We start from the raw sequence: 27,490 nt of genomic DNA on the forward strand, positions 1-27,490 counted from the left end.
AGGGGGAGGGGGTGTCACTGAGTGTAGGGCAGCAGTAAGATCCGGGGACTGACGAGACTGAAACTCTTGCCTCAAAAACAAGCAAACAAACAAATAAAACAAAGCACACCTACAAGAGAGAATAGAGGACTTTAGGGCATGGGCAATAGTTTTTACATACAACATCATAGACAGGGTCCACAAAACAAATTGTTGTTGGTTGTCCTTGCTCTTTTGGGGGCCTACCACCCAGCTCCCAAATAAATAAATCACATACTGAGGCTTATTCTTTTTTTTTTTTTTTTTTTTTTTTTTTTTGGTTTTTCGAGACAGGGTTTCTCTGCGTAGCTTTGCGCCTTTCCTGGAGCTCACTTGGTAGCCCAGGCTGGCCTCGAACTCACAGAGATCCGCCTAGCTCTGCCTCCCGAGTGCTGGGATTAAAGGCGTGCGCCACCACCGCCCGGCGAGGCTTATTCTTAATTATAAATGCCTGGCCTTAGGTTGGCTTGTTTCCTGCCAGCTTTTCTTAAATGATCCCATCTATCTTTTGCCTCTGGGCTTTTCCCTTTTCTTTCTTCTGTAATCTTACTTTCACTCTTACTGGGTGGCTGGCTCCTAGCATCCTCCTCTTCTTGTTCTCTTGCTTTCTTCTTTTCCTCCCAGATTTCTATATATTCTCCCTGCCTGCCAGCCCCGCCTATCCTTCCTCCTGCCTGGCTATTAGCCATTCAGCTCTTTATTAGACCATTAGGTATTTTAGACAGGCAAAGTAATACAGCTTCACAGTTTAAAAAATAAACATAAAAGAATGCAACACATCTTTGCATCATTAAACAAATGTTCCACAGCATAAACAAATGTAATGTATCTTAATATTTTACAACAACAAATCACTGGTAAGACAAACTCAATAAAATTTAAAACTACTGTTCTATCAAATACTGCCAAGTGAATAAGAAGACAAGTCACAGGCTGGGCAAAGAAAACATTTGCAAAAGATATATTTAATAAAAAATTGTTATCCAAAATAAAAAGGCCTTAAAAGTTGATTTAAAAAAATCGCCAGGCGGTGGTGTCGCATGCCTTTAATCCCAGCACTTGGGAGGCAGAGGCAGGCGGATCTCTGAGTTTGAGGCCAGCCTGGTCTACAGACCGAGTTCCAGGAAAGCTGCAAAGCTCAGAGAAACCCTGTCTTGGAAAACCAAAAAAAAAAAAATCAAGCATGGGAGGGACATGATAGCTCACGTCTTAAATCTCAGTGCTTGGGAGGAAGAAGCAGGTAGATCTCTGAATTCAAAGCCAGTCTGGTCTGCATAGAGTTCTACGCCAACCACGACTACATAGACTCTGACTCAAAAAAAAAAAAAAAAAAGAAAGAAAGAAAAAGAAAAGAAAGCAAAGGAGAAAGCAGGGGGCTGGAGATTTCTCAGTGGTTAGGAACACTTGGTCTTGCGGAGAATCTGAGTTCTGTTCTCAGTACGTGGTGATTCAACAACTATCTGTAACTCCAGTTGCTAGGCACCAGGCATGCACACAGTGCACATATATAAATGCAGACAAACACTTACACACATAAAATAAGATCAATAGAAAAAACTAACTTTTTTAAAATAAAGCATGATTTCAAGAATAGACAGGAGATTTGATTAGGCACCTCACAAGGATACAGGTAGCAAGAAAAAAATGGTCCACATCATAAGCCATTAGAGCAGTGCCAATTATAGCCAGGCATGGTGGCTCAGAGACCAGAAGATCACTACAAGTTCAAGGTAGTCTTGAACTTAACCAGGGATATGAAGTGAGCTCCCAGGTCAGCCAGGGCAATATGTAAAACATTGTCTCAAAACAAAACAAAGGGAAAACCCAGAAAAATGCGAATCAGAACAACAGCGAGGGGTCAACTATGTATCTATTAGAGTAAGCAAAATGTAGAACACAGAGCATCCAAATGCTGGTTCTCATGCACGGCTAGAGGTAGAGTCACTCTGGAAGACAGCCTAGCATTTGCTTACCAACGGGAACACAATATTCTCTTACGAGGCAGGCAGCAACTGAGCTTCTTGCTATGTAACCAAACGAGATGAAACGCACATGCAAAACTCTGCCCACAGATGTTTACAGCAGCGTCGCTGACAAACTTCAAATGCTCGGAAGCAACCAAGTTGTTCGTTGGGTAAGAAAACCACCAACAGATGATTCGGAACTAAAAAGAAATGAGCTACCAAGGCATGAATAGACATGGATTAACTTTAAATGGATATTGCTGAGTGAAAGAATCAATCTCAAAAGATTAGATTCTAACCAAATGACAATCTGAAAAAGATTGCTGCAATTTAGAAGACTGACTATACAGATAAAGTTGATTTCTAGGGTGCTGAAACTCCTCTATAAATCTCATCTGTCAAAACAATATATAACATGAAGAGTGAACCCAGATACAAATTACACATTCTGGGTGACAATGTGCCATTATAAAATGCACCACCATGTGAGGAAGGCTCTTCACTGGAACTCTGTACGTTCTGCTCAGTTTTGCCCTGCCCTGTGGTTGAGTGTGGCTTTGGAGTTCCTTTACACTCAGAAGCAGGTCACCATCGGAACTTGTTGCTCGCTGTTCGGCACTCAACCCGCTTTTGTTAATAATGTAACAATAGGACAGACTAAACCAGAGCCTAACTCACAGCAGGAGAGCCAGGAAGTGGGGAGCAGTCCAGTCCGGCAGGCAGGCACCCAAGCTCAGCACAGGAAACGGAGCAGAAATGCTTCAGCAGCTGCCCAATGGCTGAGCTGCAGGCTGCAGTGATGAAGTAGCCACGTTTTCTGTCTAGGACGCCGTCACTCCGGACTGGATTACATATGATGACTAACAAGTGTTTCAGCCGGTGGTCATCAATGCTTATCAAAATAAGACCCAGACAGAGGTGTTCTGTCAGTTGTCTGCTTTTATAAAAACCCCTGTATCTGCCCTGCTCTGATTCTTGCTTAGTAATGGATGTGTCCCAGAAAAGACGAAAAGTTCTTCAAACTGTGGTAGTACAAAATCACCACAGCATTCCTTCAGTCATAAACTTAGTCTCAGATTCCATCCCCAAGTCAGACTCACCAGCCACTGGGAATTGCCTATCCCTCAGTAAGAGAAAATTCCTTATTGCATATAAAACAGTGAGAAGGGAAGGAATGCATGAAGGACAGGACTTGGGACACGTTTAACATGGAAAGAGTCACATCCAGCAGGTTGGTAAAACTTGTCATAAACACGAGACGACCAGCTGCCTGCCTGCTCTCCGGCTGGGGTTTGCATTTGTTTGCTTGTATTCTGTTTTGTTTTCCCTAGGCACACTTCATTCAACCTGTCCAACAGACACATTTCCTATTTAGGAGAATGGTTTTCACAGCTTCCATGTGCAGAACACAATGAAAAACACTTCCCACGCCTGCAGCCCACACGTACCGTTTCTTTTAATGGCCTTTTACGAAAGTCATCGGAACTCTGCAGTTCGCCACCTTAGTAGTCTGTCTTTAAATCTGGGACTGGTCTTGCATCCCCTACTTACTATCCTCGATGCCATAGTCCACTTATCCCCAGGACTGAGTTCACTCAAGGGTAACTTCCGACAGTCTGTGGATTTTTCTTTTAAAATGGCCTTCATACCCTGACTCCTCCCCGCCTCCATGCTGCCGATCCTAGGATCCTAGTGTGGTCCGTTCTGGGTGCTGGGGATGGACCCGGGCGTGACCATGCTCAGCACCAGTCCACCTCAGTTCCTCCCAGCCCCCATCCTGTATGGGACCATTTCTTCTGAACTCAAACTTGCAGATCTGAAACTGCAAAGCGCAATTGACTCTGAAGTGTTGATTTCGGTTCCTCTCCACTCCAATGACAAGGCGAGGCCAACTTTTCCTGTTTCTTACAGAGAGCTGGCAAACATTCCCAAATTCCGCAGGAACAATTCTATATAGCCTTGTCTGATTTTTCAGGAAAATATGAAAAATCAAAAATCAGCTTTGCTACAATCTACATTTTAAGAAGGAGGTTAGAAACAACTATTTGAAAACCGTACCACATATCCACTATGCTGCAAATTCACCAGATTTCAATTGAGTTTTGGGGAGGAATTCTTTATTGGCAAATCATTTAAAATACAGACTTTCATTGATACCGATTCTGGAATTCCATGAACTGTTCGTCATTTGGAAACAAAGGAATATGGAAGTGAAGCTACAGAGGACAATTTCTACTGTGAACCACAGTGAGACTCCAAAGTGCACCTTTCTGCACGGAGCTGTTGTCTGCACTGGGCCGATGCCACCTATGCATACCGCGTGTCGTCTACTGTACTTACTGGACTTTTCCCTTTTCATATCACTGGAAAAATAAAGAAATAAAAAGCCTTGGCTTATCCATATGCTCAAACACGGCCTGGAACCACTGCCTTGAGGTGCACAAGAACAAGAAGGGGGCTGGATGTCTCTCTGACTGCCACATGACTTGGGCAAACAGAAACCAGTGAGCAGTTCGGGGCCAGATCCCAACTGTGCAAGCTCCCGTCAATAATTTACAAGTACCTTTGGGGTTAGCCAGGGCTCTAAAATTCTGGAAACCAGCACACGTGCGTGTACACACACACACACACACACACACACACACACACACACACACACACACACACACACACACCACGGTACCCATTTGAAGTCGGAGGACAATCTGTGGGAGTCAGGGCTCTCCTTCCACTATGAGACTGCTACAGAAGGAGCTCAGGCTGGCAGGATGATCCACAGTGACACCTCTATCTGCTGAGCCATCTGACCAGCCCACACATGCATTTTTAAGATTGTAGGAAGGGGAAGAGAGTGGATGAGGCAACCGGTCTGACCTGAAATGAATTCCAATGAATTTCAAACACACACACGTCTTCCCAGAGGGCCAAGACACTTGTGTTCTGGAGGCTGCCCAAACTGCCCCTGGAAGAAACAAACTTGGCCACTGAGCCACTAAGTGCCACATTTGTGCTCACTGTGGATGTCAGGGTCAACAAGGGCCAAATCAAACAGACTAAAGCAGCTTAACACTGATGTGACCAAAGTCAGATCAGTGGAGAGAGATATATTCAATTGGCTCCTGATTATGACACTCCTCCAGATATTACCAAAGGGGAAAAAAAAGGGGGGGGGGAGGGATCAGCTAAAAAGGGGAGGGGGGAAGGGATCAGCTGAGTCCAGCTAGATAGTCCTAAATACATTTACGTTTTTAACCATGAAAGTCATCACTGCACAAAACTCAAAGACAAAAGATAGACCTTCAAACCTTTCAGCACTAGGAATGAAAATCTAAGTTAAAATACAGGGGGGAAATACAGGTCGCAAAGTGTTCTACTGTATTTAAAGCAGTAGTAAAAACTATTAAAATCATATCAAAACAGCAAATTTATCATAAGTTTGAAAAGCACTGGCAGTTTTTTGTTTGTTTGTTTTTGCAATTTCAAAAGAAATTGGCATGATACAAGTTATTATTATTTATTTATTCGGGTTTTTCAAGACAGGGTTTCTCTGTGTAGTTTTGGTGCCTGTTCTGGATCTCTCTCTGTAGGCCAGGCTGGCCTCGAACTCACAGAGATCCGCCTACCTCTGCCTTCCTCGTGCTGGGATTAAAGGCGTCGGCGGCACCGCTGCTGCTGCTGCGGCTGCTGCTGCCACCGCTGCCGCTGCCACACCACTCCGCCACAAGTTATTGTTATTTTATGTGGATGGCCACCCCAAGTAACAACTTAGGGATTTGGAATCGTAGAACAAATATATAGAAGACAGAGGTGCTAATGCTGCAGTTTAGAACCTCCAGGGAAGACTTTTTAAAGCAATTCGAGCCTACCCTACAGCTTAGCAGAGGAGGGGGACTCAGAAAGCCACAGCCCAATATGGCTTGACTCCAGAAGCTTAGCTCCAACTATTCCCCGACAGCTCAACTCTTCTTTCTTGAGAAGCAGCAGATAAGAACACAGAAGAAGCCGGGCGGTGGTGGTGCACGCCCTTAAGCCCAGCACCCAATCGGAAGGCAGAGGCAGGCGGATCTCTGTGAGTTCAAGGCCAGCCTGGGCTACAGAGTGAGTTCCAGGAAAGGCGCAAAGCTACACAGAGAAACCCTGTCTCAAAAAACCAAACAAACAAACAAAAACAAAAGAAAGTGACATCCTCACAGCTGTCTAACGTTCCCCACTATTCACTACCTGTTGCTCTGTGAACAGGTTCCTTCCACTGAGCAGACAGCATGTTAGGCACACTTGTCAAATGTCCACTCCTACTCTCCAGTGAGCTTTTTATCCTGTAGTAGGAGACTTACCATTTTATTAAGTTGTACTAAGACGAAGATTTTTGCATGACAGAAACTATATGCTAGTTGGGTGTGGTAGAACACTCCAGTTGAGCCTAGCCTGGGCCATACAGTAAGACCTGTCTAAAATTGTATCTTGTTTTCTTTTAGCTATACACACACACACACACACACACACACACACACACACACACACACACATATATATAAAACATTTTATACAGGATAATATATATGTAATATATATAACAGTTTATACAAGATAAACATTTCGTGAAGCCTGATGATTTTGAGAAATTTTATTTTTTTGTAAAGATTTTATTGTTTTATTTTATGTGGGCCTGGGGGTATTTATGTGCACCATGTTCATATGGCGGCCAGAAGGATGCAGAAGAGGATGTTGGGTCCTCTGGAACTGGAGTTAAGAGACAGTTAGTTGTAAGCCATTATGTGGGTGCTGGAAACCAAACCCAGGTCCTCTGCAAGAGCAGCCAGTACTATTAAGCACTGAGTCTTCACTCCAGCCCAAGAAATTGTCAATTAAAATTCCTAAGTCAATTTAGAAACTTACTTTCTATATTAATCACAGGAACTGGAGCTTCACCTTCCACTTTCAACAGATTGTGGGATGAAATGCAGTTTTCAAACAGTTCGCATTTCTTTTCTTCCTTTTGTCTTTTTTTGATACACAGTAAAATCTTACACAGTGTTTCAATTAAGTTCTACTACTAGAGAAATTACTTTTTCCAAAGTAGATAAAGGGGCTGGTGAGATGGCTCAGTGGTTAAGAGCACTGGCTGCTCTTCCAAAGGACCCGGGTTTAATTCCCAACACCAGCACAGTGACTCACCGGTCACAATCACCTGTAATCGCAGTTCCAGAGGATCTGATGTCCTCCTCTGGCCTTCATGGGCACCGGGAATGTAAGAAGTCCTCAGACACACATGCGGGCAAAACACCCTTACATATGAATCAATCATCAATCAAGAAACGAAGTATACGAAGTAACCAGAAAGAATGTAAGTAGAACAGGTCCAACTGTACCTACCCCTTATAAACTCACTACGAAAGTTGGTTGGTCACGACACATCCTTCTCATGAAAGGCATTAGTCAGAGCAAAACTGGCTTCTCCCTTGGCACCCAGCCTCAGCACGCACATACCTGGCCAGCCACCGAGTGGAACTCCAGTCCTTGTCCCTTCCTTTGTGTGCTCTGGTGCTCAGAGCTTTAACTCTGACCTTCCAAGTGCAAGCAGTATCACCCAGGGTTCCAGACAAGGCCACAACCATTTCCTTAGAAGGTGGCTTCAGCAGAGGCAAGAAAAACTTAAGGTAAGATGGTAACAGAGCCCTAACAGGCAATAGGATACCTGCGCCTACATCTCTTCTACAGAGGAAAGGACTTGTTTCTACAAACCAACAACCACATTTCTCCTACGCAAAGCATCCTTGCAAACACAATTCAAATCAATGCAACTTCTCAGAGGCCAACTGAAGTTAGTTATTTCCCGGACGGAAACAGAACTAAACTTTCAAACCTGTGGTCGTGCACTGCGGGACTCGGGTCCCTTCCTCCTCTGGCACATTTTGGAATCTTTGCACATACGAGTGTCTTGAAAATCCTCCCGGCACCAGAAGTGGCATCAATCACACATCTGGCTGACTCCTGCTGGCCCGCTGGCCAGTTTGTAGCTTTTGCTGTACCACCGCACATCTCCCAAGAGGCATAGATGCTCTTCAGTGGATCCTGACCATCAGTGTGGACTAGAGCACTCCTGAAGTTCCTTCCTCATCCGAGGGATAGTCTGCAACAGCTCCGGTGTAAAGATCATTTCACTCCCTACACAGCACGTGAGACAAGATACTACTAACTTCCTCTTTTAGAAGCTTAAAAAAAAAAAGTTCATTCATTATGTAAAATGAAGTCCAGGACGACTTCTAGAAGCAGAGGTATCCACTCCATTGTAAGATCTGCTCTCAGTAAACGGGTAGTAAAACCGACAAGCACAGCTCTCTCCCCACCTTTCCTAAGCCTATACTCTAGTGTTCACAACAGGCCCTGCAGCTTGCACTGACTCACACTATCTGCATCCCGAGCTGAGCGTATGCAGCCCTCCCTCTGCTAGTCACGAGAGCCCAGCTCATGTGGCTCTGGGCAAACCTTCAGCTGCAAGGTTGCTCTGACATTGGCCACCGCCACTCCCTTAATGGTTCTCATGTGAGTAAGTATCAGCTGACAGTCCCTGCTCCACAACCTTGCGAAACTAGCCATCGACAGTGAAGGGTGGCTACCCGCGACGGCCGGAATGTAGAACTTGATATATGGAAGGAGACTTGAGTGGGACGGGAAGCAGAGCAGGGCATGCTCTTGCCATCATATGAGTGGGGGTGGGGTGGGGGGGTAATGATAACAAGAGACCACTTATAAGAAAAATCCTCCTCATTTGCACTTAATTCCTGGGCACAGTCAAGCCGAGAAAGTCTCAATTACCAGAACACCACAACAGTTCTGGCTTCTGACATCAACATTGCTCACCTGGGTATGAGAATGTTAGGAGATAAATTTGAGTCTGTGGTCCAAGGGAGAAAATGTTCTCCTTTCAGGATAAAATCCACAGGTCCCCCAAACCCAGATCAAGTCTAGAGAAGAAAGCAACTACACAGGTGACATAAATTCCTTTTTCCTGGAAACTGGCTGAAGAAAATACCACTGGCTCTGTCCCTAAGATCTGGCGAACCCTTGGATGGCTCTGTGGTCACAGTCTTAAAATGTATCTTGATACAAGCAGTCACATTTCACTCCACTGATGCAAGAAAACTAATGCCGGGCATAGGCCTCGGTTGCCTTAAAACGCTTCACAGGTTGCACGAGACAGGAAGCTCTCCTACAAAGATTCCCCCCAAGCAATCCAGATTGCAACACACAGGGAAGACAACGTGTCTTCTCTGTGGCCATTGCTTAAACTGATGGTATCAAGATAGGCCCAGATTAGGAGAAAATGAATTCATTTTTCCAGGAAGGGGCTTAAGCTTTACCTCAGGGCCACAATCTGGTCATGGGTTCTTTTTTCCTTCAAACTATCTAAAATAACGTTCTCTTTTCAACAGAGAATATCCAAATATTATGAAGCGAGTTCCAGTTCAGGGGACAGAGCATCTTGGGGGCGCAAATGGTCTACTAAATACCAAGTCCGTGTCTCCCAGACATCTGATCTTTAGACTAAACTTACCGGGAAATGAGAAGGCAGGCACAAGACTGATAGGAAAATACTTTCCCCCAAAAAAGGGCACAAATCCTGATTTGTAGAAGCAGAAGTGCTAGGGGAATACACCTCACTTTTTTTTTTCATAAAAGATTTTGGGGGGTTATCTGGTAGAGTACTTGTCTAGCATGCCTGAGGCCTGACATTTAATATCCAGCAGCACATCAATTGGGAAGGAAAACCACATCAAATCTCAGCACTGGGTAAGTAGAGGAGTCTGAGACCAACCCTAAGATACGTGAGACCCTATCTTAAAGGAAAAAAAAAAGGCTTAAAACTTCATTATCACAGCTGGCGGTGGTGGCGCACACCTTTAATCATGGCACTCAGGAGGCAGAGGCAGGTGGATCTCTGTGAGTTCGAGGCCAGCCTGGGCTATACAGTGAGTTCCAGGACAGGTAGAATTACACTGAGAAACTGGGGCAAAACGCACGCACGCACACACGCACACACCTTCAGTCTCTATCAGATATTTACCTAGGATCTAAGGAAAGATCATAAAAAGAACCCAGGGTCTCTACACATGCTAAGCAAGTATTCTACCAGAATTATACCCACAGCTCTGTCATGAAATTCTCAGTATCTATTATACACATAACTTAGTAGTTTAGCCACAAAAGTGATTCTTTTCAAAGTAATTCCAGAGAACGTCATAGATATGCATATTTTACCCCTTACCCAAGTAGTATATATAATAATTTAAAACAAGAATAACAGATAAGCCAGGCGGTGGTGGCGCACGCCTTTAATCCCAGCACTCGGGAGGCAGAGCCAGGCGGATCTCTGTGAGTTTGAGGCCAGCCTGGGCTACCAAGTGAGTTCCAGGAAAGGCGCAAAGCTACACAGAGAAACCCTGTCTCGAAAAACCAAAAAAAAAAAAAAAAAGAATAACAGATAAAGATAGGCTTACAAATGACATGTGGATGAAATAAGGGTCTGACTGCATTTGGACGAGATTCTCTTAAACAGAAACTAACACGAGGAAGGAACCGCACACCTGAGAATCACTTCCTTAAATAGAAATGGTACCTTCCCCAGGGGAATCTTCCTGATTCTTTGTTCTCTGAGTTCTTCTATAATAACTTTAAGCACACTTTTAATGCCTACTGCATGCTTATTTTCCTATAATACATGTGTGTAAGGATGCTAAATAGATCATAAACTCTTAGCATATTAAAAAGTAGGTCTTGTTATTCTTTGGACCACAGGGAAAATTTTTATTTTTTACAAGTGGATGCCCTGTAGACGCTTCTGATTGGCTTCATAAGCACTCCATATTTGCATTAAAGCTCTGACACAAATCCACCTGCAGCAGTCTATTTCTGTGGCAGTCTGATGTCAAGTCCCAGGAGATGGGGGCTTCAGTACTACAATGTACATATATCCTCCCCCTACTACAGCCAAGTTCCCGCAGAGGCTTTGAGATCTTGTGGTCATTCCAATCAATGTGACTCACATCATGTATTATGAGAAAGGACATCGAAACTTGCAAAAATGTGAAAGTGACATTTCCTCTGTTACAATGTTCCTTAATCTTTAATTCTACAGTCCAAAATCTGATAAAGCATGATATAATATAAAGTAAGTAATATACAAAACCACACTGTCATACTTACATCGGAAGCCTCTTTTCTACCCCAAATTGCCTTACAATTAAATAAGAATCTTCAAATTCCTGCAGTAAATGGAAAACAACTGTATCACTACAACCGTTTTCCTGAGACATGAGAGCGCTCGCAGGGTAGACAGAGCTAAGAAAAGGTATATTGAGATCTTCTGAGCCCTACGCTGCTGTTTGTAAAATCACCTTTCTCCTGAAATGGAGTCATCCACTTACGCGGGTACTCACGCTGTGGCACATGGCCGTGCTGGGTAGCCTATTCTGAAACACTAAAAACACGCATATTATTACAATTATCGTCAACTCCACCTGTAGCCCTACTCCCGGTGGACTTCTCTACCTTCCTCACGAAGCTCATCTACACACTAGAAACAGACAGTCATCTAGAGCTCCACTTTAGGAATTCGTCTGCAGTCACTGAACAGACCCACAGCCCAGTTCCAGCTCAGTACCCTGCCCAGGGCCTCTGCCGCCACCACTGGCCAGGCCCTAGCACAGCAAACTTCGGGAGATGTTAGGAGCAGGGCCAGAGAGGACGGAGGTGCGTACCAAGAAGCGCACCACAACACCTAAAAGAAATGGACTACAGGTTCAAGTTTTGGGTGGGAGGTTTGAAACCAGGACCTCACAAATGCTAGACGAGCATTCTACCCCTGAACACAGTCCCAGCCTCTCAGTTGTTTAAGCTGCTGTTTTACTGTTTCCGCTCACAAACCCTAGGCACTGAAATGGTCCTTCAAGAGCTGCAAGTTTCTATCAATGAACAGCAAGCAACATTGCTACCACTTAGATGGCAAATGTACTTCGTGGGCCTGCCCAGTCCACCGCCTGTGGTAAGAACCTCTAATCGCCCACAACGCCGTTTCCTGTTGTGATGCAGACTCCTCTCCCAAACCACTCAGTACACTGCTACAGGGTCACCTCCACTCTAAGACTAAACAGCAGAGGAAGGTGAGTTTCCCTCGCCAGCTGTAGAGTTAGGAGAATTAAAGGCAGAAAAGTTGCAAGTTAAGTACTGGTGCATTTGGGGGGCTCTTGAACCTTACACTGTTTAAGGAGAAGCAGTGCTCACAGAACATCATGAAAACCCAACTCAAAAGCCACAATGAAGAAATGCGTTAGAAAAGAGAAAAGGGGCTGGAGAGATGGCTCAGGGGCTAAGAGTACTTGCTGTTCTTGCAGAGGACCCAAGTTCAATTCCCAGCACCCACATAATGGCTCACGGCCCTCTGTAACTCCAGTGCCAGGGGCTTTGACACCCTCTTCTGAAAGGCACACATGTGGTATGCAGACAAAAACCCATACAGATGAGTTAAAATAAACATTTAAAAAGAAGAAGAAAAACTAAAACCTGGCTCAGCCCCTGCCAAGTATTCATATCTAATAAATCTATTTAAACAGTCCTTTGCCAATTCACATCATCTTCATGAGAAACCAACAAACAAAGCCACAGGACACAGTGTTATTTATTCTATCATTCTATCATTCTATCATTCTATCATTCTATCATTCCCTCTCTTCTAGGGACGCCTTTTCCATCCCCTGAGCAACTGATGGCAGAGCCGTGAGATTTCAAAATATGGTGTCCAAAGCAGACACCAAGGCATTAAAAGGTGCTCTGTCCCCATCTCAGTATCGGAGATGTGAGCACTGAGCAAGGAAAACGCAAAGTAGTTGTCTATGTATTATAATTCAGAATGAAGTGTATTGAGATCTTAAAAAGGAATGTCGGGTGTGGCCGCACACATCTACAATTCCAGCATTTGAGAGGCGAGGGGCAGGAAGGTCAGAAAGTCAAGGCCGTGGGCTGTAGATGGCTCGGTCAGTAAGTGCTTGTTGAGCTCCACCCTTAGCGCCCTCCTAAGCGCCAGGCACTGCAGGCATGCCTGGGGTCTCAACACTGAGCAAATAGACAGGCCGGTCCCCGCGCCTTGCTGGCCAGCCAGTCTAGTGAATAAGGAAACTGTGTTCAGCGGCAGACACTTACCTCAGAAAATATGGTGCAAAGTGATTGAGAAAGACATCTGAAGCTGAACTCTGGCCTCAGAATGCACGTGCGTGTGCACGCGTGCACACACACAGTTCAAGGTCATCCTTGGCTACATAGCAAGTACGTATGAGGCTAGAGGTATCATACTTGAGTTACATTAGACTCTGTCTCTAGAACAAAACCCAACACTCAAGGCCCAGGCCTGTAATCCCAGCTCTCCAGAGTGAGAACAGGAGGAGGGTCAAAAGTTCAAGGTCATTCTCAGTTACATATGAAGTCTGAGGCCAGCATGGGCCAGAGAGAGACAGAGAGAGGAGGAGAAAGAGAGAGAGGAGAGAGCAAGGTGTCACAGTTGATCACAGCAAGTGGACTGCGGACAGGAAGGGTAAGAACTTTTGTTACAGCGTGCTTTAGGAAAAGGGCTTCGGAGACGGATCCAGGACTGGAACGGAGCTGGTCAGAAACGCGATCAGAGGTGGTCGGTGGAGCCTAACGACTCGACGGCAGCCCATCCATACAACCCAAGTTCAGTATGAAATTTAAAAAAAAAAAAAAAATACCCTGCCCGTCTGGGGCACAACACATCCAATACCATCTCAATCCGTCAGACAAGCTTGACAGTCAGGAAACTTGGAATATACACAAATTCAGTTGGACTCCACAGATAATGGCTAGCTAGATTCATTGAGTGCTTATTCTGCATGCCAGGAATTGTTCTCTGGGTTTCTCTTACTAATCACAGGAAGTGGGTGGTGGCAAGGTCATCTTTTAATGGGTGGGGAGACCAAACAGAGAAAAGTGAAAGAAGAGCTGGACATGGTCATGCACACCTGTAGTCACAGCTACCCAAGAGACTAAGGCAGGAGGATGACAAGTTTACGGCGTGCCTGTTCTAGGTAGTGGGCTCAAGGCCAGCCCTAGGCAGCTCACTGAGATCGTGCTTCAAAAAATTAAAATTGCACTGAGTACAGAGTGTGTGGCTTGGAACTAGGGCTAGCTCACTTGCCTGGAATCTGCATCTCGAAGTTTCCAGCACCATGAAAGGATAAGACGGGAGAAGAGAGGGTGGAGGTGGGCAAGAGAGAAGGGCAAGAAAGGGGCAGAAACTGGGAGAGGACAGAAGGGAACAGAGAAAGGGATGGAAGGGAAGGAAGGGGAGCTGAGGGAGGAAGAAATGAAGGAGGGAAGGAAGAAATGAATGAGAGGCAGAGGGAAGGAAGGAAGGGGGGAGGGGGGAGAGGGAAGGGAAGGGAGGGAAGAATTGACCCAAAGCTTGTAATGAATCAGTCCATCAGAGGCTGGGCCCTGACTTAAATACAGGCACCCTTGCTCTTGAGTGAGCATTAGGCACCCTCACACTGCTCTGTCGAGAGATACCCACCTGGGCGTGACCATCTGTGCACACCACTGGCTACCACCGCACCGAGTCAAATCCTTTTTCTACCACCTTGAACCCTTGGCCTCTTGTTTGGATTCTAATCTAGCACTGAGGACAAGGCGGCCCAGTCATATGCTCTGTGGGTGACTAAGTCTCTTGCCAGACACCTTGCCATGAACCCTGCCCTGCTCCCACGTCAACATCCCCATGGGATGCCTGCTGTGCTGCCACTGGACTTGCCCGGCTTGGCATTCAGGGGGTGGCTGGGGTGCAGGCTCCCTGGCTCTTCAGCAGGATATTCTTCTTCGTATTCTCTGTCTCCCTCTCCTCCTTCCCACGCGCCCCTCTTCTCTCTCCACCCCACTGCAAACAAAGTTAGCTTAAATGTACACTAACAATCACCTGGGTTTACCACTTTGACTTCAAACAGGCATACTTAAGGGTTTGTTTTTTGTTTTTCTAGTTTTAAGCACACCTATAATAAACTCCTGCTTAGCACTGTCAAGTTCCGGGGTCATTTCCCCATCACAGAGTTCGTGTTTTGTTTTTTTTTAAGCTACATGAAAATCCATGATAACCTATGGTTTCTGAAGCTATGTTTGATGGTATATGCCTAGCATCCTAGCATTCTGAGGGCTAAGGAAAGAAGATTGTAAGTTCAAGTCCAGACTGAGCTACATAATGAGCTCAATGGCAGTTTAGCCTATACAGTGAATTCAAGGACAGCCTGGGCCACACAGCTACCTACAAAGACCCTGTCTCAAAGAGCCAACAGAAAAGCTGCTCTGTTGTCCCTTTCTACCCCCATCCCCATACTCTGCAGAGCAGCCATCAAAGCCACTCAGTAACTAAAAGACTAGTGTGTCTTCACAGCAACCTGGGACACAGAAAACCTCTTCTACAACACTAAATAAAAAGAGCAAGACTCAAAGCTGTATGCACACTTTGATATTGCGCGTATTCTTACTAAAGTAGACGTAAATATCAGAACGTCTTGAAGGAGCCAGACTGGTGCTACTTTTCTTTTTCTTCTTATTCTCTATTTCTCCAGTAATATGTACTTATTATTTACAAATAGATAAAACAACTTTGAAAACATTTTTTTTTTGCCAGAAATGATTCCTTGATTTCTTGATTCTGCAGGCTTTAGTGCACAGGAATTAACCCGAGCCAATACAATTCCACGGACAGCTGAGAAGAAAAACCATAAGTAAGCATTTAAAAAGCACTTGCCCTGTTAAGGGCACAATAGTATTCACACTGTTTTATCCTTCACCATAACTGCTACCATTAATATTATTTAAGTCAGCCAACAGTGTAGAGATGCAGCTAAAAACAAAACTCCAGAATTCCTTTCATTTGGAGACTTTAATACTAAGCAGCAATACAACACATGAGGGGGAAAAAACTGTTGAATTATAATTATTGTGTGTGTGCCTCCAAGTGTGAGTGTGAGTGTGTGTGTGTGTGTGTGTGTGTGTGTGTGTGTGTGTGTGTGTGTGAAGGTCAGGGGTCAACTTGCAGGAGCTGGTTCTCTCCTTCCACTATGTGGGTTCCAGGGATCAAGCTAGGTCCTCGGGCTTGGTGGCAACTACCTTTACCCTTTGAACCGTCTCACTATCTCGGGAAATTTTTAAACTATTTACATTACTTAAGAAAAAGAAAGCAAGAGAAAGCAAGCTCTTCCAGGGTTATCTGAGGAAGTGCCTGTCTGCTGATAAAACAGGACTGAGAAAAGCTGAGAGAAGGCTGCGGCCTCTCCCAGTCTAACACATGGAACAGCAGCTCTGAGAAGAGCTGTCATAAAGCTGTGGCTGTAACTATTTTATTCTCATACTTTATCATAAAAAAGGCACCAAGGGGAAGCTGGTAAGAGGTTGTCCCAAGAGTGCAGTGTCACCGTACCCAAGAGGCACTGTCTGAGAAAAATAACTGACCCTCTCTGCAAGCACTAAGATAGATTTTCATGGGGGTTGTTTTGTTTTTGTTTTTGTTTTTGTTTTTTTTGTTCTTCCTTTGAGGTCCAGAATCAGAGACTTCAAACTACAGTCTTTCTTCCTTATGTATGATTCTTGCAACCTATTCCTCTGTTTGGGTAAAATTAACAACAGCCATACTTATTTTAAGACTATGTTAGGAGACTAAAGAGACAGCTTAGTGGTTAAGAAGAGCACTTGCTCCTGCAGAGGACCCATACGGAGGCTCACAACCAGTTTCGGGGGTTCAGTGTCCTCTTTCTGCCCTTCGAAGGCACCAGGAACACACATGGTGCACAGACATACATTTGAACAAGACACTCATACACATAGAGAGAAATTATCAACCATGAGAAAACATTAGCAACAAATATTACATAACTTTTAAAGTTTAACTCTGATGTCTGCAGGCTGCCACCAGCATTTGGACCTTAGCAAAGACATCAATAGTCCAGTCCTGTTTACAAAGTTGGAAGCTGAGCTCTTGTTGGGTTGAGGCCATCATGTCCGGAATCATTCACAGGTCTCTCATTTCCTGAAAATCATGTGAGCAGGGCACACAGTTACAAGTACACAGTATCCTGGAGAGCAACTGTAGAACCTGAGCCCAGGCTGGCCTCAAATGTTCTATTTAGCCAAGGATGACTCTGAATTTCTGATCCTTATCTTATGCCTCCACCTCTCAAGTGCTCGGAGTACAGGTATGTGACGCCATGGCCAGCACTACCATTATTCTTATCAGAATCTTACCACTTGGGGAAAATATGTTTGGAAAAGCACCAAAAAGAGAATGCTAGAGAAGCCCCACTTCTCTTTTATTTGGATGCAAAGCTGAAGCACAATCAACTTCTCCACCGATACTTTGCAACGTGCAGTTCATTACTGAGCATGCACCGCAGAGCTCTATATATGGCCAGGGTCATAAGACAATGTACTGAGAAGTATCAGTTCACATGCTCTAACCACAGCTCTAGTTTTCACCATGCTGGATCATCAGGGAGACAGACCCTCAGTAGCAAGCCTTATTTTTCACAACCCTCTGCACTCCCTCACAGGCTTTGTGCTACACACAGCTGTCCCACATTAGACCTGTTCCCAAGACCCCCTAGAGAGCAGTGTTTTTGTGAAAAGACCCCTCTTACATTTAAAACTTTAGGACAAGGGATGGCACTCTGGGCCTTGCCAGGGTTAGGCCAGAGCTCTGCAGCCGGATTCTGAGTGTGTTTGGTTTATTTCTTTTTTTTTTTCTTTTGGCTTTTTGAGACAAAGTCTCATTTACCCCAAACTGGCCTTGAACTTGCCATACAGCCAAGGATGGCCTGAATTCCTGATCCTCCTGCCTTCTACCTCCCAGGTAGATGCCACAATGCCTAACTAATACATATATTAAGTTTTGATATAGGGACTTGCTATGTAGTCCAGGTTGGCTACGTAAGACCTTACCTCAAAACTAAATAAATACTTGTTAAAAGATGACTCTTTCCTGTCCTCTTTCCATTTTAGATTGACGGGTAACAATCATGATTCAGATCATAGCATAACTAAAATTTAAAAAGCTCCCTGGGTAAAAAATACATCACTAATTAAGAAAGACTCTTAACCTAATTTCTTAATTTAAGTTCTAATGGCAAAAAGGGGGGGGGGCTATATCTGCTGCTTAAGAATATGCAGAAATCAATTTATGAGAAGAGAAATCAGGGAAAAGGATGTTGAACTGTGAATCAGCAGACACATCTCTGAGTAAGTGCCTCATGGTCAGCCCGAGTACCAGGAACCCCAGCAGGCAAGGGGGTCACCGTCATCTGGGGCCCTGTTGCTCACACCAGGAACAGAAGGTTGGGCTGGAAGGCAAGCTACACCTAGTTCTGCCCTGTTACTCACTGTCCATGTGACTCAGGGAAACTACTCCAACGTTCTGAGTCTATCCTCCTCAGCTGTTGACTCTACCCAGGCCCTTTCTAAGGGCTTCGGAAATGTTACATGTCAGCGGCCGAGGACTCCTCGGAAGCCCTATGCAGCTCCCGACAAATGGGATGTTGCGTTTGTCCGTGCGCACAAGGCCCAGAGTACTCACTGTTTTATATGATAACGGCTCAGAGACAGCAGCATGGGATTCACACAACACAAGACCAAGAGAAACAACCGGCCCCAACATCTGGCAAATGATTGTACTAAAATCAGTCACCTCCTTACTTCAATCCCAACCTCTCAAAATGCATCTGGTTCTCTGGACTCTCCAAGAAATTACACAATCTAAAATAGACTCTGCACAGTCCACAGAGAACAGTGAACTGAAGATCAATACAAGCTGGAAACATTCTAACTATAAAATAATTAGCTTGCAAGTTAATTGTCTCTTCCACTGACGAAGGCCCCTTTAAGCCCCCCTCTACCCCTAATCACGGCACCCCAAATCACACCAATTCCTCTTTCTGAAACACCTTCCTTGTAACTTTCCAAGCTAGACCTTGTAAGCTCACTCAGCAACAAACCAAAGTCATCCACCCGGTAAGAACTTCCCACAATGCCCTGTTCTGAAAAGATGCTCCAACATCCACCGTAGTGAGACAGACAGGACTTGGAAGGATTTGCTTCTCAGACTTCAAAACTGCCTAGCTACAACCAGGCTTCAGGCCTTCCCCGTGGGCGTCCCTTAGGACTGTCTCAGTCCCACACTGTCCCGGGGCATAACTGAGGCAAGGACATTTGGACTGTGCACAACTGTCATAAAGGGCTGTGTGGAAGCAGTGTCCAATGACAGCAAATCCTGGATTTAGACTTCTCCACCACCGTTAGTTAGTGCTCTAGCTGACACTATGAAGTGTGAGTCTCTCCTCACATCTCACCACATGGCAGTGTGTTGTCAGGCTGTCCACTCTGGATACCTGAGCTAGGGAAGGACATTCTCAAGAACACGGACTACATCAGAAACTGATCAGTTTTTAGACCAGGTTGGCTCCGACATTCCTCCCATTTCACCCTCCGGAGTCCAGGGATTACAGCATGTCACCGTACCTGGATGGCTTAGAAGCCATCTCCATTCACACTCCACACATGTTAAGTTCCAGCAGCCGCACGTGGCCATTGCACTGAGCTGGGCATCACAGGTCAAGTCACAAGGACGGCCAGTGTTTGCCTCTGTTCCACTTCCAGCTTCCTTCACTGAGACCAGTGAGGACAAAAAGGAATCCCAACCCCTGGTGAGTAGCAAAGCGCTTGATGGCCGAAATGAGGGGCCCAAAGTTATCAGCGACAGTTGGGAGGAAGCTGCCAGTCTCCCCAACTCCTACACAAACAGAACTGAGAAGAATCGTTACCTCTATTTGCTGGACCATCAGTCGTATATTCACCAGACTTAAATACCGTAATAACGAAAACCATATGACAAGGGAACCGAAAACTGAGCCAGGAGATGACAAACTATACAGTGTACATCAATCTCACCCTCCGCAGGGGGAGGGGCTCTCTCTGCAGCCCTACTGGGGAACACGGCCTTGCGGGTTACAAATACACCAGAGTGGACAGGTGGACCAGCAAGGGTTCCGCTGTCGGTACCCCACAGGAGTGTGAGCTCTATGCGTTTGTTAACTGTAGCTCCCTGAAAGCACATCATGTCTCACTTCACAGCCTCTTGTTAGAATCTAACACAATTCCTGCAATACAGAAGGCATTCATAAATATTTGTCTGCCTCCTCTCAGGGAAGAAAGTCTCTAGACGAAGAGGAAGACTGGGTAAATCGGTCTCTCTGGGTCTCACCACCTCTCATCTCCAGAGGGACAACGCTCCATCAGTGCTCCCAATACCACCACCTTTTACCTACTTTCACACCTTCTGCGGATGGGGTGAATTGCGCTTTCTTTTCTCTCTTACAAACTGCAGAGCATGTGGGGGAATGAACGGCTGACGATCCACATTGACAGTCTGAGCAAGGAGGCATTACAACTTGTAAGCTTAGGGAAAAACAGCAGAGAGAAAATTTCCAGAACTTCACAGCGGTTGATAAGTAGCAAAGGGTCTGCATCCCACATATGCCAACATACGAGAGACAGACAGACAGACCAATCTCAGACCAGCAAGGTTGCCCAGCTGGTAAGGGCACTTGCTACCAAGCCTGGCACCCTGAAGACTCCACATGGTAGTCGTAGAGAACCAACTTCCACAAGTTTTCCTTTGGCTTATACACACACCCCACACAAAATAAAATTTAAGTAACAACAAAATGAAAAACATTCTCAATGTAAAGGGAACATCTAAAGTTTAGAATGTTTGTGGACACTAAAAATAAAAATAAGATTACAATGAGAACTAGAAACAACATGTCTGTCGGTGTGTGGGAGGCCCGCTCCCACTTTTACCCCAGGGTACTCTTGAGAAGGTAGGAGTGAGAAATATTTAGATAGAAAGAGGGGAGAAAAACAGATAGATAGCTTAGGAGGGTCTGGATCCTTGCTCACCCTTCTGTCTCTTCAAAGGGGCTTTTTATAGGAAAGCCAAGGGGCGGAGCAAAAGACCTCCCCCTAGCACAGCCAAGTGCAGACCCTTCCAATCACCTAGGAACCCACCCATGTGGTCAAGCCATCCTCTAATGCAGCCCTGCTGGGTAAAGCAAGCTCAGATCTCACTAGGAAATCTCTGTGGGTCTCCGCATCGGTGCTTAGGAGAAAGCACCAATCCCTATTAAAAACAAACAAACAAAAAAGCCAACTACCTTGCCTCACTTACTGTTGGCCTCTCCACCTTCCTCTCCCACCCACACGTCCCCCTTTCCCTTGGGCTAGGCTTTCAGAAAACTGGCAACATATTCTAATAATGATTCAGTTATACAAAATCACACGTAGAGACCTCAGCCTGGTTGCACATGCCTACCATCTCAGCATTCATAGAGGCAGGAGGATGAAGAGGTCAAGGCCACTCTTGACTGCAAAGCAAGTTCAAGGACAGCTTCTGCTATAGGACACCCAGGCTCAAAAACAAAGTGAAAACTGAAAGAAAAATGTAAAATGAAGGGCTCTGCTGAGCAAAGAGACCTAAACTGCTCAGGATTCCTTTGCTGAGCTCTTCTCTAGGGCCTCCTGTGTCTTCCTTCATCTTGGTGTGCAGTCAGCTCCCATTACACTCCTTGACAGAATGATGGGGAATAAACCATCTGATAAACCAAACTGATCTCCTGCCGGGCATCCCATCCAGACTTCCAGCTCCGGAATACGCATTGTCAGTCTATAGAACCCAGAGCAACAGGCCACAGGCACCAGAATACCTCTTCCCCAAAGCCATCTTTCCTGCCCTTTTCTGACTGACCTTGTCTACTAGGAGATAAAACCCTCATTTCAGATGGGGTCCTGCCCACACTCAGCAGACAGGAAGGCTAAAGAATCTGAACAGACAGGCCTCGCGATGGGGGTCCCACCCCATCTATTAGCATTAGATCATACCGTGTCAATCACACTTCAACAGTGGGCCATGCTTCCATGATGTCCACGCAGTGAAATTTCCACAAGGACCTCAAAGGAGGAGTCTGAAAGAGCTTCCAGGAAGAGGAGCACACGGAGTTTCTCAGAGGATGGTATGTTCCAAAAGGATGCCATAGCTTCTACCTGTTTCCTTGAGTTTTGTGAATGACTCAAGCCCATTAGCCGACCCTGCAGAAAGGATTGTGAGAACCCTGATTTACAGCTAGAGGGCCAGAACCACAGGTGAAACCACCTGGGACGGGCACTGGCATCTGCAGGGAGGAGTCTTGTGGTTAAAGCCCTCAGCCTGTGGGGCAAGATGCTACCTCCCCATGGATATCGCGCTAGACAGTGTCAAAACTGAATTGGATCTGAACACCTCAGAGGCGTCCACTGATACAGAACTGACTGCTCACTGGCTTCATTTGAGGTGAAGAACCTCACATAGGTCAGAAACGTCTGTGTTGTGAGAATAGAGGAGAAATTGATTTTGAAAATGAGTTGTTTTTCCCAACTGGGGGGGTGGGGGGCAATTCAGGCAAGTTCATTTTATGTTTAGCCTTCTCGCTCAAAGCACACATCGGAAGCATCATAATAAAAGTACACGGCTAATACCACAAAGGCCATCATCCTAATAAGTGAGCTACGGGGAAATGCTCCTCAGAAAGTGCTGTTCTCGTCATCGGCGCGTGTGTGTGCACTCGGGGACACACACGGACACGGATACACATATACACACACACACACACACACACACACACACACACACACACACACACACGCAAGCGCGCGCAAATGCACACTGCTCTTTAGAGAATGTGAACTTAGGGAAACTATCGGGTCCAGCTGGTGGCCCATCGTCAACTTCTACTTCTCACTGCTGTTTTCAGTTGCTGTGATAAAACACTGAACAAAGACAACCTGAGGACAGAAAGGGTTACTTGTCTTACATGTTACAGTCCATCACGGAGGGATATGCCCAGGCAGGAACTGAAGCAGAGATACGGAGGAATGCTGCTTTCTGGCTTGCTCTCCGTGGTTTGTTCAGCTACCCTTTTTATACAGCCCAGCCTTGCGCAGACTCACTCGCCTAGGAAAGGTACCACCCACAATGGGCTGTGGGCCCACCTACCCCAATTAGCAATCAAGAAAAAGCCCCCCCACACACACACACATGCCCACGGTCCAATCAGATGGAGGCAATTGGTTGATTGAGGTTCCCTCTTCCCAGGTGTGTCCAGTTGACAGCCAAGATTAGCCATTAAACGGCAGGGCCTGCAACACCTAATTGATTCTTCAGCATTTGATGGCTGCTTTTATTCTTCCAAGGTACCTTGAATGGCTTCAAGCGGGTGCATACAAACTCTTACCACACTGTCCTCTACCAGGTTCCCTACCCCCAAGGTAAGACCCCCTTCATCTTGAACACCTCCCCCAGCCAGGATTAAGCCGCTTGCCACCATCCCTGCAGCTGAAAAAAACAGACTCTCCCACCTCCAGTCAAAAGCTATCCATTCACCTGTGGCAGAAGTTTTCCCTGTCACATTGTTTTCACTCTTGACCAAGGATGAGTATCTAAGGTGAAGAGGCCTTGGGGCCACCATATTGTGGCCACTGCACACCAGATTACTAACAAAAAGTGAATGCCAGGAAATCCTGAGTGTGGTCCGGAGAGCAGGAGGCGGGGAGCCAGGGGAATAGGCAGATCACGGCGGCAGGCTACAATGGTATCCGCTTAGCGGTCCCCTGAGAGCAGCCGCCTGTTGCCAGTGGAGCCGGGTCTACTTAAGGAGAGCTGCAGCTGCGCGCTCTCTGCTTCCTGCCCTCCGCGAAGAAGCTCCGCCACGTGCCCCCATCGCCACGTGCCCCCATCGCCACGTGCCCCCATCGCCACGTGCCCCCATCGCCACGTGCCCCCATCGCCACGTGCCCCCATCGCCATGTGCCCCCATCGCCACGTGCCCCCATTGCCACCGGGTCTTCCCCGAGCACCTGCAGCCAAACAACCATGGACTGAATCCTTCAACTAAACCTTTCTAAAGTTTAGTGGCCACAGCGGCACAAGAGCAGCAAATGTGGCGACTTCTTTAAAAAACAAACAAACAAAAAACCCTAAATTATTTTAGGGGGGTTGTGTGTATGTGTGTAAAAAAGTATTCTGGGGGGAGGTCAGTGGGATGGCTTACCCAATAAAGTCACTTTTGGCCAAACCTGAGGACCTGGATTTGATCCTGGGGTACCCACATCACTGGAGGTGAGAACTATCGAAATTGTTCTCTCACCTCCACGGTGCACCACAGAATGTGTGCGCCCATGCACGGCACGCCTATGCGCATATACCCAAACAAATAGACAACATAAACATTTTAAACTTTTTTTTTTTTTTTTTGGTTTTCTGGCTTTTTTAAAAAAGATTTCTCTTTATTCAATGTGTGTGGGTGCTTTGCCTGCGTATATGGATGTGCACTGTGTGCATGCCTGGTGCCTGAAGAGGACGTCAGAGTCCCTGGAACGGGAATTACAGGTGGTTGTGAGCTACCATGCGGGTGCTAGGAACTGGACCCAAGCCTTCTACATGAGCGGCCAGTGCTCTTAATAGCTCAGCCATCTCTCCAGCCTGTTTTTTTAGTTTGTTTGTTTTTTTTCCTTGTTTGTTTTGTTTTAGCTTCTCGAGACAAGGTCTTGTTCCTTATCCCTGGCTAGCCTAGAAATGACTATGTAGACCAGGCTAGCCTCAGACTTGTAGCAATCCAGCTGCCTCTGCCTCTTACATGCTAGGATGACATGCATGTGCCACAACACCTGGCCCAAATACAGTATTTTGGCTTGGGAGTTTAAAAAAAAAGATTTCAACTCTTCAAGAGACCTGTCCATAATTGAGGGGCCACTTCTTGCAGAGAAGGATAACGAGTACTACACAATCATGTGTTACAATTCTAGAAGCTTCCTCGGTCAAACGAGCAGACGATCTTCACTATCACGTGCATCTACTAAAATGACCCACCAGAAGCCCCAAGCAAAAGATCACAGGGGCTGGGGGCAGGGGTGTGCGTGGTTAAGTTGGTAAAGTGCCCGTTGTGCAGGCATAAGGACCACAGAAAGCCTGGCACAACGGCACGAATCTGTCACCCTAGACCTGTTGGGAGCAGGGAACGGGGTTCCCCACCGCTTGCTGCTCAGCCCGTCCAGCCAATCAGTAAGATTTCCAGGTTCGGGGAGAGAGCTTGACTCTTAACCACCACAGTCGGTGCAGGTATGATCAGCACTGACAGGCAGTAGGCACAGTGGAGTGCTCTTGTAATCCAAGCACCCTGGAGGCCGAGGCTGGAGGATCATGAGTTCAAGACCAACCTAGGCTACACAGAACACGGCAGAAACAGAGACAAAGACAGGAAGGAGAGGGCAAGTCCCAAGCAAAGAACCTTCCCGGAGAGAAAAGTCCACACTGTGTCAAGGACTGAGGTAAACCCACGAGAGTAGAATGAGGGAAGGAAGGGAAAGACACATAAAGGAGTCAGCTAGCCAAGGGAAGGAGGCCAGGTTTGACCCTAAGAGTCACCTAACTGTCCTGTCAATCAATGCCAGCACGGAGCAAATGCCTAACGAAAACACCACAAAGGAACCCAGACTGACGGCACAGGTGTCATTGATGACAATGCCCTATAATCTAGCATTTGAGATGGGGAAGCAGGAGGATCAGGAGTTGAACGCCCTTCTTAGCTACATAGTGAGTGAGCGAGTTCAAGGCCAGCCTGGGCTACAAAAGACCCTGTCACAGAACAAAAGTAACAGTCTTTAATGGGTACAGAATGGGAGCTGGGGGAGGGGGAGGGAATACTTTCCATACCCACAAGACAGCAAACCAGCAGAGGCATGATACAGAAATCAGAAGACGTATGTACCAGATCTTGCCGTATCCAGGAGAGAGCCTGCTAGCTCTACAGCCACCTGGTTCCCGTCCTACACAATAAATACAGGTGCTGGACTGTCAACCATGGGGTCAAACTGGACCAAGGAATCAATGCTGGATGTTTAATTTGCAAAGACTTCTTTATTTGTGTGTGTGTGTGTGTGTTTGCATGTATATCTGTGCACCACTTGCATGCAGTGCCTGCAAAGACCAGAAGAGGGCACTGGACCCCAGGAGCCTGGAGTTACGGATAGTTTGAGCCACTGCCCTCTGGAGAAGCACCTGACCATGGAGCCAAAGGACACAAAGAAACCAGAAATTTGAAACTTCTAAGAGAAAACATCTGAAGGCATAAGTACAGGCTGGAATTTTTTTGTGATAAGACCTCAATAGTACAGAAATAGTTCCCCCAAATTAACCAACAGGACTACACTAAATTAAAATGTTTCTGCAGGACAAAAGAAACTGTCAATGGAGTAACAGACAAGACAGCCTACAGAATGGGAGAACACGCTATCAGCTATACTTGAGACCAGGGTGAGAGGGTTTAATACCTAAAATACATAACGAATTACAAAAACTTAACTTCCCAAAAAACCGGAAGTACCAGTCAACAAATACAGCACAGAACTGAACAGTTTGAAAAAGAAATACAAATGAAATTCCACCCATTTTGCTTTCTAAAGCAGTTGCACTGTGTTTTATTTTACAACTTTCAAGGGTATTATTTCTACTTTTAAAATTAGCTTACAGAGTAGCAGTTTCCCACAATGTCCATGCACACCGCACTTGGGAGATCCCCCCCTTCTCCTGCTGCACCCCTCAGTCACAGCGGCCCCCCAAACATTATCCACTTTTCTTCTCTAGTCTTCCCCACACCCTCACACATGCCTCACAATTGAAGTTTACACACACATATGTTCAAAAGAAAACAGGCTTAGAGTATATTAACTGCCACGTGAAAGAATGAAATACTGAGTTCACAAGTTAAGCGGGGCCAGCATCCACTCTAAAGCAATCAGCAGAGACGATCAGAGGGGGCAGTTGACTGAGTCTGGAGAAACGATTTTAGCAAAGTAATGAGGTGGGGAAGGTAGAAAAAGAAAGGCTTCGAAGAGCTAAAGATGAGTTCTGGTACTCTGACCGATATCAGCCAACACCTCTTCTGATAGATCTCACTTCACACGGGGCTACTCAGAGGCGGTCAACTTCATCTCAATACAACTCATGTTGATACCAAATGTATGTATTCCTTTTTAAAAGCCGTTCCCCCTTCTAAGTTCCTATGTCGATTAGTTATGCTACCCTTCTCCCAGGTGACGCAGGCTCAAATCCCTGACCTTACTTTAAGTATGACTACTTAGTTTTATTATTTCTCGTGTTTATAATTCACTCTTCCTCATTTCCACATCCTGTCCAGCGTTCCCTGAAAAGGCACCTGTACATCCACCCATCTGTCCCAAAGAGACAGCAATAGGAGCACCACAGCCTGTAAATAATACTACACTCAGATGCAAACCTCAGCCTTAAGCTGGACCAAGCTTCCAAACGCCACAGGACCAGAAGAGTCCCAACCATGATAACTTACGCCACT

The 27,490-nt window shown here is 45.9% G+C and overlaps 1 protein-coding gene across 5 annotated transcripts in view; it reads right to left on the reverse strand.

Moving 5' to 3' along the window:
* The window catches only part of Fnip2 (folliculin interacting protein 2), a 116,911-nt gene that overhangs the window by 75,253 nt on the left and 14,168 nt on the right, over window positions 1-27,490 (reverse strand). The window contains exon 1 of one of the 5 annotated variants that reach the window (XM_015999592.3): window positions 18,610-18,878. The exons of 2 other annotated variants lie outside the window; for them this stretch is intronic. In XM_015999592.3, the coding sequence (XP_015855078.1) occupies window positions 18,610-18,644 (35 nt within the window). In that variant the 5' untranslated portion in view covers window positions 18,645-18,878. Of the gene's footprint in view, window positions 1-7,845; window positions 8,646-18,609; window positions 18,879-27,490 lie in introns of those variants that run through there. 2 more of the 5 variants (XM_042279176.2, XM_006981089.4) reach the window with 2 other exon arrangements.

This window comes from Peromyscus maniculatus, chromosome 6 (assembly GCF_049852395.1).
Source record: "Peromyscus maniculatus bairdii isolate BWxNUB_F1_BW_parent chromosome 6, HU_Pman_BW_mat_3.1, whole genome shotgun sequence".
Taxonomy (NCBI): Eukaryota; Metazoa; Chordata; class Mammalia; order Rodentia; family Cricetidae; genus Peromyscus; species Peromyscus maniculatus.